At 43.7% G+C, this 20,000-nt stretch overlaps 1 protein-coding gene across 1 annotated transcript in view; it reads right to left on the bottom strand.

Moving 5' to 3' along the window:
- Nucleotides 1-20,000, bottom strand: part of LOC127007384 (lachesin-like) — a 94,250-nt gene that overhangs the window by 29,091 nt on the left and 45,159 nt on the right. The window contains exons 2-3 of the mRNA XM_050878296.1: nt 18,338-18,545; nt 11,183-11,344 (exon numbers count right to left, since the gene is read on the bottom strand). Coding sequence (XP_050734253.1) covers nt 11,183-11,344; nt 18,338-18,545 — 370 coding nt within the window. The remainder of the gene's footprint in view (nt 1-11,182; nt 11,345-18,337; nt 18,546-20,000) is intronic.

The following is a 20,000-nucleotide window of genomic DNA, read 5'->3' as shown; positions in this document are numbered from 1 at the left end:
CGCAAAAAAACGGAGATGAACTTTTTTGAGTTTATACCTCTCTCTCTCTCTCTCTCTCTCTCTCTCTCTCTCTCTCTCTCTCTCTCTCTCTTTTCCTATTCTTGGTGTGTTTGTCATCTGATCTTCTCTTGACCGAAAGAAAACACAAAAAGAGAGATGCTAACGTTACACACACACACACACACACACACACACACACACACACACACACACACACAACTAGAAAAAGTGACAAACTAGACACTTACAGAAAACTATCATCTTTATTTTTTTTTAAGTGGGTTACTGAAGTATTTGTCTCTTTTTTAATTCACTTTCTTTTATTTATTTTTTTACCGCTGTTGAGTAACCCTTGTCCTCAATCAGCAGGTGAGCAGAGGTGGTGTGAAGCAGGCAAGCAGTAGGGAAAGAGGAAAGAGGAGGAGGAATAAGAGGAGGGGGGAAATGGATAGTTGGAAGAGGAATGGCGAAAGGGAAGGAGTAATGAGGGGTAAGAAAAGGGGAGAAATGGGAGGAGATAGGAGGAATGACGAATGGTAGAGAGGGAGAAGAAAGAGGAAGAAGGAATGAGGAAAGTAGAGCTAGAAGTAGGAAGGTAAAATAAAGAGGAATGAGGATGATGATGATGATGAGGAGGAGGAGGAAAAGGATTGTTAGAATATAAAGAATGAACAAAGGGAGAAAAAATAAGATAAAAACGATTAGAATAAAGGAAAGGGATAAGTAGAGAAAAAAGAGAGGAGAGGGGAAAAGAGGAGAAGGGAGACAAATTAAAATAAAGCACAAGAAGAGAAAAGAAGAAAAGAGAAAAAAAAGATAAATAACAAAGAGACAGAGGGACAAAAAATGAAAAAGAAAAAGAAAAAAGAAGAAAAGAGAAAAAGAGAAGATAAATAACAGAGACAGGGACAAAAATGAAAAAAAAAAAAAAAAAGAGAGAAAAAGAGAAGATAAATAACAGAAACAGGGACAAAAATGAAACAAAAAAGAAAAAAGAAAAGAGAAAAAGAGAAGAAGATAAATAACAAAGAGACAGAGGGACAAAAATGAAGCACAAAAAGAAGAATAAGAAAAAAAGAGAAGATAAATAAGAGACAGAGAGAGGGACAGCACCGTGAATAATCTTAGACTCATCGAATTACCTCTGTTGCAAAAACCTTCACCGCTGTTTCCCGCCTGTCACCTGGGACCCGCCGAGCCTCTGAGTCCACGCCACGCCCAAACACCCCTCAACACTCCTGTCCATTAGGCCGGGTTTAGCATGCACGGGGTCGGCGGCAGCGGCGGCAGTGGCGGTGGTGGTGGTAGGCGGGTGACGGTTGCATGCGATAGTGGGTCTTCTGTACTCGTGTGTTAGGAGTAAAAATCCCATGCAGCGTCTCTATTACCCGTGGCCGCACTCACCACCTGACTCAACCAGGCATCAAACGGTTCAGATTTGAGGTGTTTAAATGACTGGCTCGGGGAGGGGAGGGGATGGAAGGAAAGGGGAGGGGGAGGGGAGAGGATGAGAGAAATGGAGATACGGAAAGGAAGGAGAATGACAGGAAGAGGCAGAAAGCGAAGGGGAGAAGAGAATAGATGATGGAGGGAAAGGAGAGGCGGAGAGGGGAGTAGAGAGGAGAAGAGAGGAGAGAAAGGGAGAGAGGATACAGTGGGGAGGCAAAATGATAGGGTAAGAAATGGGAAAAATGGGGTAGAAAAGAATAGACGAGGGGAGGGAGAAGAGAGGATGAATGGTTAGAAGAAGATGGGGAGGAGGAGCGAAGGAGGAGGATAGATTAAGAAAACCGAGAAGTGGAAAGGGAAATGGAGAGAGAAGGAAAACAGGAATGAGTAATGAGAGAAAATAAAATAAAGGAAAGAAATAGGATAAAGAGGAAATAAGATACCGTGACGGGAAGAAAAAGGGAGGAAGTAAGGAAAACAGAGACAAACAGACAGGCAAACAGATAGACAGACAGACAGACACAGAAAAAAGGGAGGAGGTAATGAAAACAGAGACAAACAGACAGGCAAACAGATAGATAGACAGACAGACAGAAAAATGGGAGGAGGTAAGGAAAAGACAGACAAACAGACAGGCAAACAGATATAGACAGACAGACAGAAAAATGGGAGGAGGTAAGGAAAAGACAGACAAACAGATAGGCAAACAGATAGACAGACAGACAGACACAGAAAAAAGGGAGGAGGTAAGGAAAACAGACAAACAGATAAATAGATAGACAGACAGACAGGCAATTAACTCACACGATAACCCAATACTTCCTTCCCATAGAAACTGACATCACTACTACAAGCTCTCCTTTCTATCCCACTCCCTCGACATCAGTGGCAGACAACGTTCCTTACAAGCTTTCTATTACCCACCGTTAAGTGTCAATGGCTGCATCCAACACACTAATTTTCCCTGTATGTAATAGTATGTATGGCGCAGGGATGCCAAGAAAGGAGTGATTGGAAGAGAAGCATATGGAGTCCAACGATAGAAAGCGACTGTTTAAAGGGAGACTATAATTTTCCATTTGATTCCTCTGGGTGCCTTACACAATGACCTTACCCGAAAATAGCTTTGTTGTGGTATTATCATTTGGGAGTGAGGAAAGGAAGGAAGGAAGGAAGGAGGGAAGGAAGGGAAGGAAGAAGAAAGGAGGGAGGAAGGGAGGGATGACTGGAGGGAAGGAAGGATGGAGGGAAGGAAGGAAGGAAGGAAGGAAGAAAGGATCCAGGCAAGGTAGGAAAGAAGGAAAGAACGAAGGAAGGGACGAAGGATGAAAGGAATGAAGGAAGGAAGGAAAAAATGAAGGAAGGAAGGAAGGAATAGGAAACAAAGGAAGGAGTAATAAAAAAAAAGAAAAGATGAATGAATGAATAAAAATGGAAGGAAGGAAAGGGGTGAGGAGTCATGAATGGAAGAGAGGAATTAACAAACAACCGAAGCGGTGGAGGGAGGGAGAGCGGGGTTTTGGAAGGAAGGGAGAGTATGGCGAAGTATGACCTGCCCCTCCCCCCTGCCCTCGTGGTGACTGGCGGCTTCCTGGGCGGGGGGGGTAAGGGCGCCGCGGCTCGGGTCACCTCGCACTCTTTTTCAGCATCCGTGGCACAATTTTGCATGAGAACGGCAGCGCTTAACTTCCTCGACTTACCGAACATCTCTCTCTCTCTCTCTCTCTCTCTCTCTCTCTCTTTACATACCTATTTATATATACAGAAACACATACATACATACATATAAACACGGTTACACACATGCATACATACAATCACATATACATACATACTAGCTCGGCCTCTGTTTGTTTTGAAAGTTAATCTCGTTACTATTTAACAAACCTACTGTTTTCTGACTAACCTATATATCGCATGTGCCGCCGATCTCTCCACCTCTCCCTCCTACCCCCGTAACACTAGATCTCCTCTCTCCTGTTCACCCCAGTCACACTCCGCCACCCTTTCCAGCTCCACGCCTCCCACCAACCTTGCTATTATCTAACCCAGCCCCATCCTCCCCCCCCCCACCCAAACCTGCCACGTCATTCAACCCTCCACCCAGTTGTTATTGTGTCACCCAGCTCTACCAATCAACTACCATCCCCTTCTTGTCATCACTTAACTTTGCCTTCCACCACATGATCCACAACCCCTCATCACAAAGGCTCTCCTCACTCCCACTGTCATTACCTTTACATGTCATCCACCACAATCATCACAATCCATCTATCACCACCTCAGCTTCACTCCTCCACCTCTTCCTTCTGTTATCCTTTCACCCAGCTCTCCCCACCATCCCCTCTATCACCTACCGCTCTCCCCACCAGCTCTCCCAGTACACCACCACCACCTCGACCACTAACACCACTATCTCTTATTACCCACCACCCACTACCCACTACCAGCCCCACCATCACCATCACCACCTTCACCACCTTGCCAAAACCATACCCTGCCCTCACAACAACTAACATCACTACCCCTTACCGTTACCCATCCCCCACAATCCACTACGAGCCTCCACCATCACCTCCTTCCGTTACCCACAACCCACTACCCACTACCAGCCCTCATCATCACCTCTCCCTCCTTCCCGCAGACCCAGCACGGTGGAGCGGACCTGTGGCTTGTAAATTACGGATGCGCCGAAGTAATAATGCAGCGGCCGCCGCCAAAATGTGGAGCGGCGGGTGGATGTGTCGCGCCGATTGTACACACGGCGGCGCGGGATATACATATGTATCGCCGCGGGTGTGTGAATATATAATTTTTTAATCAAGTAAAAATCTTTGCCATACTGCATTTCTCCGTGTGTGTGTGTGCGGGTGTGTCTCAATTTGTATTTTTGTTGGTAAGATGAGGAAAAAATATATTCGGGATGATTTTTGTTTTTCGTACTGAAGACGGAAATAGACCTACTGTACCTACACACACACACACACACACACACACACACACACACACACACACAGAGAAACAACAGTAATAGATAGATAAACAGATATAGATGAACATACTCTTTGCTTCTACGCACTCTTTGCCGCCCCAGCTCACCCCCACAATCAACACACTTTTCGCATCAACACACACTCTCTATCAACGCATTCTTTCCGTCAACATACAGCAACACACTTTTTGCCGCTCTAGCTCCCCACACCAACACACTTTTTGCACCAACATCCTCTATCATTCAACACACTCTTCCCAGCTACACACTCTCACCATCAATACACTTCGCTTACACGCACACTTCGCCACCCTTACACACTGACACGCACTTCGATGTCCCCGCTGACTCCCCTGCCAACACTGCTCCCTGGTGTACTGATGAATGTTGGAGCGTGACCTGATCTCGACGTGTGTAGATGACGGAGCAGGACAAAGGATAACTATGTACATTGGGAGGGTGTCTTATTCTATTGCTTTCCTTATTACATGTCACGCTGTCTTAGTCATAGGAAGAGGAAAAAAGGGTTCTAATGAGGGAAGGTAAGAGAGAATGATTAAGAAGTGATGATGATGATGAGGAAGAAAAATAAGATGGATTAGAGAAAGAGGAAGAATAAAAATGAGTATCAGACGGTGGAAGGCACAGAGCTCTTTTTAGGACTGTGGTGAAGATGAAGAAATGATGATAATGATAATGATGATGATGATGAGGAGGAGGAAGAATAACAAAGATAAGAGTAAGAGGAAGAATAAAAATGAGTATCAGACGGCGGAAGGCACAAAGCTCTTTTTAGGACTGTGGTGAAGATGAAGAAATGATGATGATGATGAGGAGGAGGAGGAAGAAGATAACAAGGATAAAAGAAAGAGGAAGAATATAAATGAGTATCAGACGGCGAGAGGCACACAACTCTTCTTGGTAATGTGATGAAGATGAAGAAATAATGATAATGATGATAATAATGATGACGATGAGGAGGAGGAGGAAGAATAAGGACAAGAGAAAGAGAGAGAACAAAAATGATTATCAGACGGTGGAAGGCACACAGCTCTTTTTAGGATTGTGGTGAAGATGAAGAAATGATGATAATGATGAAGATGATTATGAGGAGGAAGAATAACGAAGATAAGAGAAAGAGGAAGGATAAAAATTAGTATCAGACGGCGGAAAGCACACAGCTCTTTTAAGAACTGTGGTGAAGATGAGGAAATGATGATAATGATGAAGATGATGAGGAGGTGGAAGAATAAGGACAAGAGAAACACGGAGAACAAAAATAACTGTCAGACGGAGGCAGGCACACAGCTCTTCTTGGCATCGTATACTTGAGACTTGTTGTTGAGTCGTGAGGGTAAGGACTGGAAACTAACTACGTCTGTGGCAGTATTTAAAAGTCTGAGGAGTCCACCTTTACAATAATCCCTCTTAACCTCTTCCTCTATCACGCTCCATCCCACTCAGCTCTTCTTGGTACTGTAATAAGCCTTGTGGAATGGTGAAATGGGTAATGATTAAAATCTAAATCGGTCGCCGTATAGAAATGTTGACGAGTCCTTCCTTTGCATATTATCCCTTCTTAACCTCTAACTCTCACCACTCCCTTACGAACTACGTGACACACGGCTCTTCTTCGTACTGATATAAGACTTGTATATGTGTCTTGAGGGTAATGCTTGGAATATAAATGAGTCGGTCGCTGTATAGAAAAGTTTGAAGAGTCCCCCCTTAGAATACTGTCCCTTTTTTACCTCTTATCCCTCCCTTACGCACGACGGGTGACACACAGCTCTTCTTAGTGTGTCTTAAGGGTAATGCTTGGAATATAACTGAGTCGGTCGCAGTATAGAGAAGTTTGAAGAGTCCTCCCTTAGAATACTGTCCCTTCTTTCCCTCTTACTCTCATCCCTCCCTTACGCACGGCGGGTGACACACAGCTCCTCTTAGTACTGTGAGGCGGATACCGGATTGACAGTGATAATAATGCTTTGATTACTTTGGTCGTAGTATTGAAAACTTTGAAGAGTACTTTTAGCATATCATCACTACTCAACTTCTTACTCTTTAACCCTCCCTTAACGCACGGCAGGAGACAAACAGATCTTCGTAGTAGTGAAATAAGGCTTGTGAAATGGTCGTAAGGGTAATGCTAAAAATATAACTCGGTCGCAGTATTTAGAAGTTTGAAGAGTCCCCTCATTAGCATATTATCCTTTCTTAACCCCTAACTCTCACCCCTCCCTTCCGCGCACCCTTCAAGCTCCCTCCCCCAAGACGACAAGGCGACGCTCCCTCCCCGGCGACTCCTGACTAAACATTTAACTCTCGTAAAGAAGCGAATGAACGGCCGGACACCAAACACGAAGCCGGAGGACACGTGGGGCGGTGACCGGAGGCTGAGGGCACTGAGCGGGGACGAGGGCGTGGACGAGGATGAGGAGAGCAGACAGACAAAATATGTGTGTGTGTGTGTGTGTGTGTGTGTGTGTGTGTGTGTGTGTGTGTGTGTGTGTGTGTGTGTGTGTGTGTAACCAAGTGCACACAAAAATGCTGTTCCGATTAAGAAAATGAAAGAAATTATATCCCCCCCCAAAAGATCAAACGAAGCACAAGAACCGTACAATTTCTCACCCTTTAAAAGAACTTACGTCGTAGGCAATATTATAAAAGTTGAGCGGTTCCGGAATTTACAATGAAAGAGTGAAGATTCTGATTAACTCTTGCACTCGAAAGTTGGAGGGCACAGTGTAATGCGTTCAGTTGTGTCTTTTCCTTTAATTTTATCCTTGACTTCACACTTTTTACAGCAAGGAGACAGCTCAAGGGCACACAAAAAAAAACAATAATAAAAAAGCCCGCTATAATAAAAAAAAGCTCTTACGATGAAAACAGTAAATAACTTTCTAGACGAGCACACGTGTTGAAGTGAGGCTGAAAATGGACAGAAGAAGGGAAAGAAAAGCGGTAATAAGGAATGGAAGGCGGAAGGAAAAGAATAGGTTAGTGGAGTAGGAGAGGAGAGGATTGGAGGGAGGGAACGGATACAGAATGATAGTGGTAATGATGATGGACTGAGAGAGAGAGAGAGAGAGAGAGAGAGAGAGAGAGAGAGAGAGAGAGAGAGAGAGAGAGAGAGAGAGAGAGAGAGAGAGAGAGAGAGAGAGAGAGAGAGAGAGAGAGAGAGAGAGAGAGAGAGAGAGATGAAAAAAGAAGGGGAGGAATGGAAAGGAGTGGAGGAGGAGGAGGAGGAAGAGAAGAACTTTAAGAGAAAGGTTTGGGAGGAGATGGATGGTACAGTGGTTGAGATGGGAGGAGGAGGAAGAGAAGAACTTTAAGAGAAAGGTTTGGGAGGAGATGGATGGTACAGTGGTGGAGATGGGAAGAAAAAGAAGAGGAGAAGGAGGAGGAGGAAGAGGAGGAGGAGGAGGAGGAGTTGCTGTTTAAGGTTGAGGAGATGGACTTTACGGCTCTTCCACAGCCTGCCAACCAGCCTCCTCCTCCTCTTCCTCCTCCTCCTCCTCCTCCTTTTCCTCCATCCACACGAAGCATCTCCTCCATAAATGATGAGGGAGGAGGGAAAGAGGAGACGAAGGAGGAGAGCGAGGCAAGATGAGACAGAACGAGGGAGAGAGAAAGGAGAAAAGATACAGGCAAGAACAATAACAGGATGATGATAATGATGGCGATGAAGGGGAGGAGAAAGAAGAGGAAGAGGAGGAGGAAGAGGAAGCAGAAGAGGAGAAGGAGGAGGAGGAGGAGGAGGAGGAATGGAAGGTTCTATAGATGACAGGTTTATGAGAGGAAGGGTCAGGTGAGGAAGGGGAGAGAGAGGCTGCTAAAACAAGTCTCAAAGGGGGAGAGGAAGAAGAGGAGGAAGAGGAGGAGGGAGAGGAGGAGGAGGAGGAAGAGGAGGAGGATATGAATATAGATGAAACGAATTGAGATCATCTGTCGGCTTTGGTTCGTAGAAATATTACGACAAGGACTGCTTTACATAAATGGCAAATGCTCTACACGACGGCGATATCTATTTATCATTTTGCCATCTGTCCCTCTCCCTCTTCTCTTTCTCTTCCCCTCTCCCTCTGAAGTAATATATATAACTATAACTATCTATTTGTCTATCAATCTACATATCTCTCCGAATTGCACCTATCTCTAACATTACATTTCTATTTTACCTATATATCTACTTATATATCTATCTACATATCTTATAATCAATCTATCTATATATGAACGCAAGAGAACCACGGGAGCTACTTGCTGGGCCTTATTCATTCCTTAGAGAAGCTGCATTGCAAGGGTCAGAGGGAACCAGTGCGATGGGTAAACGAAACGTGGCATGGCCCAACCGTAGAGTTTCACAGGCAGCATATATTCTGTCTTTAGGTGTCTTGTGGGGTACTGCTGATTGGGATAAGGTATTGGCCGCTTGGGAAGGGTATGGGATAGACTAAATGAGGAGCAGGAAAGGAGTGGGAGAAGGATGTGGGAGCTGGTGATGGGACACAGACCGATGCTGAAGTGTACTATATATAGGGCCACTGCGACCGTCGAGAGTATACGAGAAAAGTGTGAATCTTAAATCATTGTGAGTTATCATTCTTATTATTTGGTAGTAGAGTAAAAGAGGTAATGGTAATAGTGGTAATAGTTGAAGTAGTAGTAGTAGTAGTAGTAGTAGTAGTAGTAGTAGTAGTAGTAAAGTAGAAGCAGAATTCGCAACATCAGTATAGCAGTTTTATTCTCTCATCACCATTATCACCATCATCATCATCGTCATCACCACCACCATCATCATCAGCAGCAGCGGCGGCGGAGGTCGGTAATGATGAGTGTGCCTCGCTGATAGACAGACACTCTTTGAGCCACCCGCCGGAGGCTCTCTCGCTCCTCAACAAACTCATTTCCTCCTTTTGAACGCGGCGCCTCTGTCCTACCGCCCCTCCCCCTCCGTCCCTCACCTCGACCCACCTGCCACCACCCTCCCAATCACCACCGCTATAAATACCCCTCCACTAAACTGCCGTTCTTTCCCTCCTTCACATTAGATTTCCCCTTCCTCCCTTACTACCACTACGATACCACTCCACTATACTGCCATTTCTTTCTCCCTCCCTCTTACCCCTCACCTCAACCCTACGTGGCACCTCACTCTTCACACCACAACTACCACTATACTGCCGTTACTCCCTCCCTCTCCCCTTTTCATCACCACCACCACCATATCCCTCCACTATACTGCCATTCCTTCCTCCCTCCCTCTTTCCTATCACCACCACAACCACTAATACCACTTCACTATACTGCAGTTTCTTCCTCCCTCCCTTTTCCCCTTCCTATCACCACTACCACCAATACACATCTACAATACTGCATTTTTTCCCTCAACCTCACTTTACACCCCATCCACCAGCACCACTCGTCTCTCTCCCTTACCACCACTACTATAACTACTACTAATACCACTACTATCGCCATTAATACTCGCACCACCACCAAACATCACCACTACACTCTCAGCAAGGCGCTCCCGGTCACTCGGCCCAATCAGAAGTTTTTTTCAGTCAAGAGTCCGTCCTTTTGTTTACCTTTAATGTACTTTTTCTTGGCCAAATATAAAATCCATTCACACACGAACGGCTTTCCTTCAAGAGCGTCCGTCCCTCACGATTCTTTCTCTTATCTTAATTTCCCAAGACCGCCACCGCCACCACTACCACCACCACCACCGCCGCCATGTCCACCACCAACACCACCGTCGTCCGCCACCTCCATCACCGCCAACGAGTCAGGAAAAAAAGTCAGTCACACAATTCGTCAATCTAGCACAAAGCAAAGTCAGCCAATCAGCCTCCTCCTCCTCCTCCTCCTCCTCCCAGCTGATCACCACCACCAACGGAGTGACCAATGACCTAAAGGATGGACTGCTAAAATAAGTAAAAACATCTTCCTTCCTTCCTTCCTTCCTCCACCTTCTACTCATTGTTTTTGTTTTATATTTCTTTTCCTTGTTTTGTTTTTTCTGTTCTGCTTGTTTTGTTCGTTCGTTCTTCTTCACCTTCCTCGTTACTCATTTCAATTGTTTCAACTCCTCAGATGTTAGGAAAGGAGGAAGCAATACATAATTAAAATACAAGAACAATGAAAATGGAAAGGGAAGAAGTCGCAAAGTGGAGGCTGCTGGAAAGAGTATCTCCCCAACTCCCAGCTAAATTTAACAGGACGTCCCCTCCCCTCCTTAACTACTGTACTGGACAAGGAGGAACCAATACATAACATACATACAGTACAGACAATAAATACAAGAACAATCAATGAAAAGGAAAAGACACAACGGGGAGGCGGCACAAAGAGTATCTCCTCGACCCCTAACTAAACTAAAATGGACGCCCACCCAACACCTCTTAAACTACTAAACAATAAGTAATACATAATGATATAAACAATACATACAACACAAGATCATGGAAAGGGAAGAAGTCACAAAGGGGAGGCTGCTGGAAAAAGTACCCCATTGACCCCAAGCTAAAGAAAAACTGACGTCCCCCCTTCCCATCTACCAACACCTGCACACCCCCTCACATAATGATACAAACAATACATACAACACAAGATAATGGAAGGGGAAGAAGTCACAAAGGGGAGGCTGCTGCAAAAAGTATCCCCCTGACCCCCAGCTAAACAAAACCTGACGTCCCACCCTTCCCATCTACCAACACCTGCACACTCCCTCACCTTTCCTGCCGTCGGAGGTCTCGATGAACTGCGTGTCCTCGCGGCGCCACTTAATGACGGGCTTCGGGAACCCGTCGGCGCGGCACTGGAGCGTCACGTTGTCCTTCTCCCGCACCACGATGTTGCTCTTGCTGCTGTTCGTGTCGTCGATGTTGGGCGGCACTGGTGGGGGGAGAGAGGGGGGTGAGTGTGGCGAGAGGAAGAGAGAAAGGGACACTATCATAGTTCGCATTATAAGACATTTCGTCGCCCAAAAACACATATTTGACAAGGCTTTCGTAGGAGTTGTGGGCATTTCCAGGAGTAGTTTTATGACCCAGGTGGTAGTTTGACCCTTACTCTGTACCGTGAACCTGAAGAAACACTCATTTGAACCCGACTGACCCCCTCTTTGACCTTTAGAAATAGCTGATGTGATGACCGAAAGTGTCTTGTAATACCAGCCTAGTTTTTATGACCTGGTGGTAGTTTGACCCTTCTTCTGTACCGTGAACCTGAAGAAACACTCATTAGAACCCGACTGACCCCCTCTTTGACCTTTAGAAATAGCTGATGTGAGAAGCGAAAGTGTCTTCTAATACCTGGTTATATACCTCTACCTCAACTTTCACTTACTATTTTGCCAAGGTAAACTATTGTACCTTTAAGTAAACAAAAATCTGTATATAATTGTTAGTTATTTTGAACACAAATGTAATGTAAATAGGATCCAGGCACGCTGATTGCACTGCTTTGCATTATTATCTGCCTGTCAGGAAGCTTCGGCTCGACGGACAGTTGCTGCACTACTAATTTGTTTGTATATTGTAAAGATGTATATATTAATAGCAACAAATATTTACTTACTTACTTACTCATATTTACTTTAACAACCTAATTATCTCCAAAGCTCCACCCGTTAACCGAACTTCACCTCTCTTTCTTCTACCTTTTATCTTTGAACTTCTACCAATGAGCACTATTTCTCCTCCTTTCCCTTTCATTTAGCAAACATCTAAAACTAAACTCCACTCATCCACTACCCAATCTTACAACTATAAAAATGTCATCGTACATTAGAAACCTCAATCTCGAACTTTCACTCACATTTAAACTAACAATTCAACTGTTTTATTTGCTCCAGTCATCCTTTTTCTCAATCTTACAACTATACATGTCATCGTGCACTATATTAGGAGGGAAAAAAGATGAAGGGGGGAGGGAGAGAGAGAGAGGAGAGAGGGTAGGATAGAATAATTTTAGAGAAGAGTAAGAAACGGAGGAAAGAGAGAGATGGGAGTTTATACACGACAACACACACACACACACACACACACACACACACACACACACACACACACACTGCATAAAGGGAGGAGTGACAGTGGTTGGTGTGATGTTAACAAAGGAGTGACCACGTCTCTCTCTCTCTCTCTCTCTCTCTCTCTCTCTCTCTCTCTGCTGCATAATGATTTCAATTTCGCAGTTTTTTTTTTTTTTTATCTGACAACTTAATTATAGTTTGGAGATTAAACGGTCTATGCTCTATTATTATTATTACTATTATTATTATTATTATTATTATTATTATTATTATTATTATTATTATTATCATCTATGCGGTGTTAATCGTAATCCCAGTCCTCTTTTTCTCTTAATTTCCTTTCCTTAGATTTCCTTTATTCTAATTCTCAATACTACGACACCTTCAGTTCTTTATTATTGCTTTTTATTTCCACCTTTCTACTTCCTATTTTTTTTTTTTTGTTCTCATTCCTCTTTCCTTTTTGTTTCCTTCATCGTTTCCTCCTTTCCCATCTTCCTTTCTAGCTTTCTCATTATTTGTTCTCTCTCCTCTTTCCTTTGCCTCTTCCTTCGTTTGCTCCTTTTCCATCTACATTACCACCCTACTACTTATTTCTATTCTCTGTTCTCTCTCTCTTTCTTCCTCTTCCTATTCCTTTCTTTCTTGTTTTTCATTTCCCTATCTCTTTCTCTTTCCTCATCTTCCTTTTCCTTTTTCTCTTCTTCCTCCTCTTCTTCTTCTTCTTCTTCTTCTTCTTCTTCTTCTTCTTCTTCTTCTTCTTCTTCTTCTTCTTCTTCTTCTCCTCCTCCTCCTCCTCCTCCTCCTCCTCCTCCTTTCCCTCTCTCATCCCTGCTTCAACACACCTGGGCCACACTCGCAACACAAGACCAATTAACTTTCCACTCAACTCGAAAAAAAGAAAGGGCAGCGCAAAACACCTTCGCCAGCAAACACAGCGACTAGCGTATAATTATATTCGTAATTATTAAAACGTCGAGAGAGACCCGACTGTTGGCGCCGGAAGGAGGGAAAAAAAAAGAGAAACAGGAAAACAAAAAGAGACAAACAACAAGAACAAAAAAAGAACTTACGTGGAATACCAAAGGGCGGGACTGAAGTTTTCTCTCTCTCTCTCTCTCTCTCTCTCTCTCTCTCTCTCTCTCTCTCTCTCTCTCTCTCTCTCTCTCTCTCTCTCTCTCTCTCTCTCTGTATGTGTGTGTGTGTGTGTGTGTGTGTGTGTGTGTGTGTTAGAGATAGATAGATAGATAAATAGAGAAATATAGATGAATAGATAGATAGATAGATAGATTGAGAGATAGATAGATAGAGATAGAGAGAAGACGAAGTGAGAACATAGACAGACAGACATACGTACATGAAGAGAAGGAGGAGAAAGAGGAAGAAACCCAAGAAAAAAAAAAGAGGAAAGAACACAAGAGCATAAACGTGCAGCCGACTTTTGAATCATTAGCAAACATTAACATCACCAATTACTTCCTAAATCGAAATCACCAATGACAAAATAAACATCAGTGGACCCAATACTGGAACATGTGGGACCCAACTTGCAACGACCATACTTTTTTTTTTTTTTTTAACAGCAGAGGAGTCAGTTCAAGGGCATAAAAAAGATAGCAAATGTGAAAAAAAAGCCCGCTACGTCATATCATTTACTGTTAATTTTCGCCTTTTGCTTTCTACAACAACTAAGCAATGTAATCATCCAATTCATCACTTAACATCCTATTCCCTGTGCCTTTACATTTTTAAACATCCCTTGGTAAAATTAACATATATATCACAGTTTTCATCCTTATCTACCGCCTTTGCCACATAATTATAGAAGAACCCAAGATGGTGACCTCATATTGCGAGTTAAGAAACAATTTATACCTCTCTATATGATCCCGGAAAGGAGGAGGAATAGAGAACAAGGAGGAGGAGGAGAAGGTGGAGAAGGAAAAGCAGGGAAAAGTGGATTCGAGGAAGAGGGGGGAAAGGTGAAGGGGAGGAGGGAGGGTAGGAGGGAAAGGTTAAGGAAGGGGAGGAGGAGGAGGGAGGGTAAGAGGAAAGCAGAGGAAGGAAATGCTAGGCTAACTGAGGATAATTAGACTTAGTAGAGAATGTCAACAGTTTATAACTTTGGCGCAGGGAAACACTCCAAACAAAACAGTTAAGTCTGACAGCAGCCTTTTAGCGAGGAGGAGGAGGAGGAGGAGGAGGAGGAGGAGGAGGAGGAGGAAGAGAACAAACACAGACAGTGAACACTGAAGGAAGTCTCGAATAAAATATACTGAGAGAGAGAGAGAGAGAGAGAGAGAGAGAGAGAGAGAGAGAGAGAGAGAGAGAGAGAGAGAGAGAGAGAGAGAGAGAGAGAGAGAGAGAGAGAGAGAATAAACAGGAGAATAGAAGCATCACCACAAAGGAGAAAAGAGGAAAAGCAGGAGGAGGAGGAAGCTGAAGAGGAAGAGGAGGAGGAGGAGGAGGAGGAGGAGGAGAAGCAGTATCGGTGGACGGGATCAGAAGTGGTTGGTCTCAAGACAGATGAATGGGATAGAAGAAAGGGGAGGAGGGAGGGGGGCAGAGGGGGGAGGGAAAGGAGGGAAGAGGAAGAGGAGAAAGAGGATGGGGAAAAGAAGAGAAGGAGGAAAGAAATGAAAGAAGTCAAAAATTAAAAGAAAGAGATGGAGGAGAAGGAAGGGGGAGAAAAAATGACAGGGAAATGAGATAGAAGGAAGGGAAAGGAAGGTGAAAAAGATATCAGGAGGAAGAGGAGGAGAAGGAAGAGGTGGAGGAGAAGGAAAAGGAGGAGAAGGAGGATGGAGAGGAAAAGGAGGAGGAGGAGGTGGAGGAGGATGAAAAGGAGGAAGAGGAGGATGAAAAGAAAGAGGAAGAGGATGGAGAGGAAGAGGAAGAGGAGGAGGAGGAAAAATAGGAGGAGGAGGAGGAGGAGGAGGAGGAGGAGGAGGAGGCTGAATCAGTAGTGAGCTGTCTGATGCCTTCCCTGATTCCTTCACAAACCCCAAACACGCCACTGCGGAGATGAATGGCTGTGGAGGAGGAGGAGGAGGAGGAGGAGGAGGAGGACATGCATGCTTATTCCTTTGTCTTCCTGTTGTTGTTGTTGTTGGTGGTGGTGGTGGTGTTGGTGTTAGTATTGTTGGTGATGGTTCCTTTACTTCATTCTATTCTTCTTTCATTTCTTTTATTTCCTCCATTTCTTCTTTCTTTCCTTTATTTCTCCATTCTATCTTTCTATCTTTCCTTTATTCCACGATTTTCTCTTTCAATATTGGTTGCTGCTCTTCTCAATTTCTTTCTCTCTCCCTCTCTTTCCATTCTTCTATATCTCCGCTCTCCTTTCATATCTCCCTCTTTCTCTTCTTTTCTATCCCAGTCTCTTGCCTTATTTTTCTTTATCTCCTCCTTCCTCGGCAAAGCTGATTTGTATAGTTTCACTTTTTATTTCTTTCGCCTGTTCTTATTCTTTTCACTGATTATTTTTTCCTTTCTTTCTACTCCCGTTTTTTCTGCTTCATGTACTTCTTCTTCTTCCTCTTTTTCTTTTTCCTTTTCTTTTTCTCTTTCTTTTCCTCTTCTTCTTCTCCTTCTCCTCCTCCTCCTCCTCCTCCTTCTTCTCTACCTCTACCTCTTTTGGTGACATATAGGGGCAACGATTAATGGTTGTGTGTGTGTGTGTGTGTGTGTGTGAGAGAGAGAGAGAGAGAGAGATTTCATTGCTTTTATTTAATTAATTTTTACGTTTCTGCAGCATTTTTTCTATTTCGCAAATGGAAAGTTAGAGAGTTCAAAGATCCGTTGATGAATGCATATAAAAGTATTAGTAAAATCTCTCTCTCTCTCTCTCTCTGTGTGTCTGTGTGTGTGTGTGTGTGTGTGTGTGTGTGTGTGTGTGTGTGTGTGTGTGTCGTGTTTGTCAAACTTACTGACCTTCTATAATGACTATTACTCATTTTTAGCACCAACTAAATCACTAAACATTGTTTACTATATTTTGAAAGTGCGTTTGACAAAGTTCCTTACCACAAATTACTGTACAATATCAAACAACGAGGAAGTACTGATGGCTAAGTTCACAAGAAATTGAACGAGCAAAAGACAACAGCGGTGGGTGGTTATGGGAGCTTCCTCAGTCTGGGAGCCATTCCCTAGTGGAGTCCCTCAAGGCTCTGTTTTTGGGACAGTAGCTACTGCTCATAATTTCAACCAATGAAATTGAAGTTACTCATTTTCAGTACAAAATTAAATGGCGACGCGGAAATTGGTAACTCGGTCCACTCAGACCAAGGCAGGCAAAGCGTTCAAGAAGATTTGTGTAGAATTTCAGCATGGTCTGACAAGTGAGATGTCCTTTAAGATAACGGCCTCCGTGAGGTAAGTACGCTAGCTAGTTAATTCCGTGGGTTCGGGATCGATCTCGGCCTGGGTAGTCGGTAAGCAGCGCACCATGCTGTTCGCCTTCCCTTCCGGGGTGTTCGAATAATGGGTAAAATGTGGTAATCCGGATGTCACACTGGCCCTGTGTCCCGGGGTAGTGGGTTCTTACCTACCACATTTTCAAGGGTTGAGAAAACGGGTATGTATGCCTAAGTTGTGTGCTACACAGGAGTAAACAAAAACAACAACAAAAATACACGGCGTCAAATTCATTTTCACCAGCGTTGTAGCACGGGATTGGAATAGGCTGCCACCTTCAACGGTTCAATGGAGTACGATTAATTTATTTAAAAACCCCGGCCACCACTTCCTCCACCGCCAAGGACAACATGCACCGTCGTGGCGGCTGTTTGGCGGCGTTTCGTTTAAGATTAAGAACAGACTACCAAGCCCGAGCCGTAGGGGCTGTGTAGTCTAAACATCTTTGTAAGTATATGTAAATCTCTCTCTCTCTCTCTCTCTCTCTCTCTCTCTCTCTCTCTCTCTCTCTCTCTCTCTCTCTCTCTCTCTCTCTCTCTCTCTCTCTCTCTCTCTCTCAATCCTCATCAGACCAACCTCAATGCACCTCTCGAAAGCTATGCAAATGTGGCAAAGTGGACACACACACACACACACACACACACACACACACACACACACACACACACACACACAGACGCACACAGAAGAAGCATTTCCTCGTCCCTAACCCAATATTCCGCCTTCAGTCTCTCTTTTTTTTTTTTTTTACCTTACCAAAGAATTTCTCAGAACCCCAAATGAATTCCCAAGGCCCACCCTCTCTCTCTCATTTCCTATATCTATGTCTGTTTTTCATTATTTATCTATTTTGCTAACATTTTCTGGCCACTGATTGTTTTTTTTTCTTCTTTTTCTGATCTATTTATATTTTGTTTTATATTTTTCCTTTATTTCTGTAACTCTCGCTCTGACCTTCACTCCCTATCGACATCTGCATTTCTCTCCGTCTCCTTCCATCTTCCTTTATCCTTTATTCTCCTTCTATTCTTTTTCTGCTTCGTTTCCCTTCCTCTTCTTGCCCTCACCTTTCTTTTCTCTCTTTCTTTTTATTTTTATTTTTATTTTGCGTCCGTATTTCTTCCATTGCGTATTATCTCCTTTGCATCTGTGTGTATGTGTGTGTGTGTGTGTGTGTGTGTGTGTGTGTGTGTGTGTGTGTGTGTGTGTGTGTGTGTGTATTTCATTCATTCATTCATTCTCTTCCTTTCTCTTTCTTTCCCTCTTTATTTCCTTTCGTTCTCTTTCCCTTTGTCTTTCTCTCCTTCTTTATTCCCCCCCCCCCCTCTTTCCCTTTCTCTCTCTCTTTCCCTTTCTCTCTCTCTTTCCCTTTTTCTCTCTCTTTCCCTCTCTCTCCCCCTCTCCCTTCCTCACCCCCTTCTTCAGGTACTCACCCACCACCTGAAGGTATCCCTGCTGGCTGATCATGGGCGCCGTGTTCACCTGGCACATGTAATGGCCTCGGTCCTCCTGGGTCACCTGGCGCACGTGTAGGGTCCAGGTCTTGTGGGAGTCGTGCGTGACGGTGAAGCGCGGCTGGCGGGTGATCACGTGGTTGTGTATGCTCACGATCATCTTGCGGTTCAGGTGTATCCAAGCCACCTGTGCGGGAGAGGGAAAGTGGGAAGGTGAGTGTGTTATATAGTCAGGTGTATTGAAGCTATTTATGCGGGGCGAGAGAGGGCAGGAGGGAAGGTGTTTTGTGTTCAGGGGTACCAAAGAGGGGGGAAAGAGGGAGTGGGAAGGTGAGAATGGTGTTTTGTTAAGTCAGGTGTATCAAAGTCATCTGTAAGGGGAGAGACGAGGAATGAGGGAAGGTGAGTAAGGTGTATTATTAAGACAGGTGTATCGAAGTCATCTGTAAGGGGAGAGACGAGGAATGAGGGAAGGTGAGTGTGTTGTTGCCAGGTGTATAAAAGTCACCTGTGCGGGCAAAGATAGGGAAGGAGGGAAGGTAAGTAAGGTGTATTGTTAAGTCAGGTGTGTTAAGTCACGCGTATCAAAACCACCTGTGAGGGGAGACACAGGGAAAGGGGAAAGGTGGGTAAGGTGTATTGTCATGTTCTGTTAGTTGATTCTGTTACATTTTTATTTATTTATTATCATCACATTATAACTATCGTAACATTATATAATATCACGCGTATCAAAGCCATCTGTAAAGGGAAAGACGAAGGAAGGAGGAAGGGTGAGCAAGGAGGATTTTTTTTTACAGTAAAGGAAAGAGCTAAATAAATAAATAAATAAATAAATAAATAAATAAATAAATAAATAAAATAAATCCGCTAAGAATTGCTACTATAAAAAGAAAGTAAAATATGTTGTTAGTCGCTGTGGTTTTTCTTTTGTTACACTTATCTATAACTTCATAACACAAATTTGCATAACATCATAAAGAACTCAAACTGCAAAGCTCCTGTTTGTACGTATATTTCAATTACAAACTCCTCCTCTTTGGATAATTACTGTCTTCTGTCTATTTAGGTTCGCGGTAATGTTGCTTTTCTCGTTATCGCTCTCCCTGTTTTCATATTTACTGCTCTTCTGAACTTCCTAACTAACGTGCTAACTAAACTTGGTAATTCCTCCACTCTTTTGACCTTTTTGACATCAGAGGGCAGAGGATATGTAGATATTTTCTGCGTTATGTGAACACCGCGAAGGGACGAGACTAGACGTGTTGAGCTACTGAGATAAATAGATAGATAGATAAATAGTCAAGTACAGAGATAGATTAACATACAGTGTGGTGAATGTTGTCAGTTAAATCGTAATTATCTCCCGACGCAACCATCCCGTCCACCACACACACACACACACACACACACGAGCATATATGTTTGTAACTTCGATGGATATAAGTATGTGTGTGTGTGTGTGTGTGTGTGTGTGTGTGTGTGTGTGTGTGTGTGTGTGTGTGTGTGTGTGTGTGTGTGTGTGTGTGTGTGTTTAGCCGCCTCCTTTGTACCCCGTTAGGTATTTTAAAACATGGCTGATTAATTTGTGATGTTTATATGATGATGTGAAAGTCTGATTAATTAATTTACAACTCATCCT

The sequence above is a fragment of the Eriocheir sinensis genome, chromosome 35, assembly GCF_024679095.1.
Source record: "Eriocheir sinensis breed Jianghai 21 chromosome 35, ASM2467909v1, whole genome shotgun sequence".
In the NCBI taxonomy this organism is placed as follows: domain Eukaryota; kingdom Metazoa; phylum Arthropoda; class Malacostraca; order Decapoda; family Varunidae; genus Eriocheir; species Eriocheir sinensis.
This window is presented reverse-complemented; position numbering and strand designations above follow the sequence as displayed.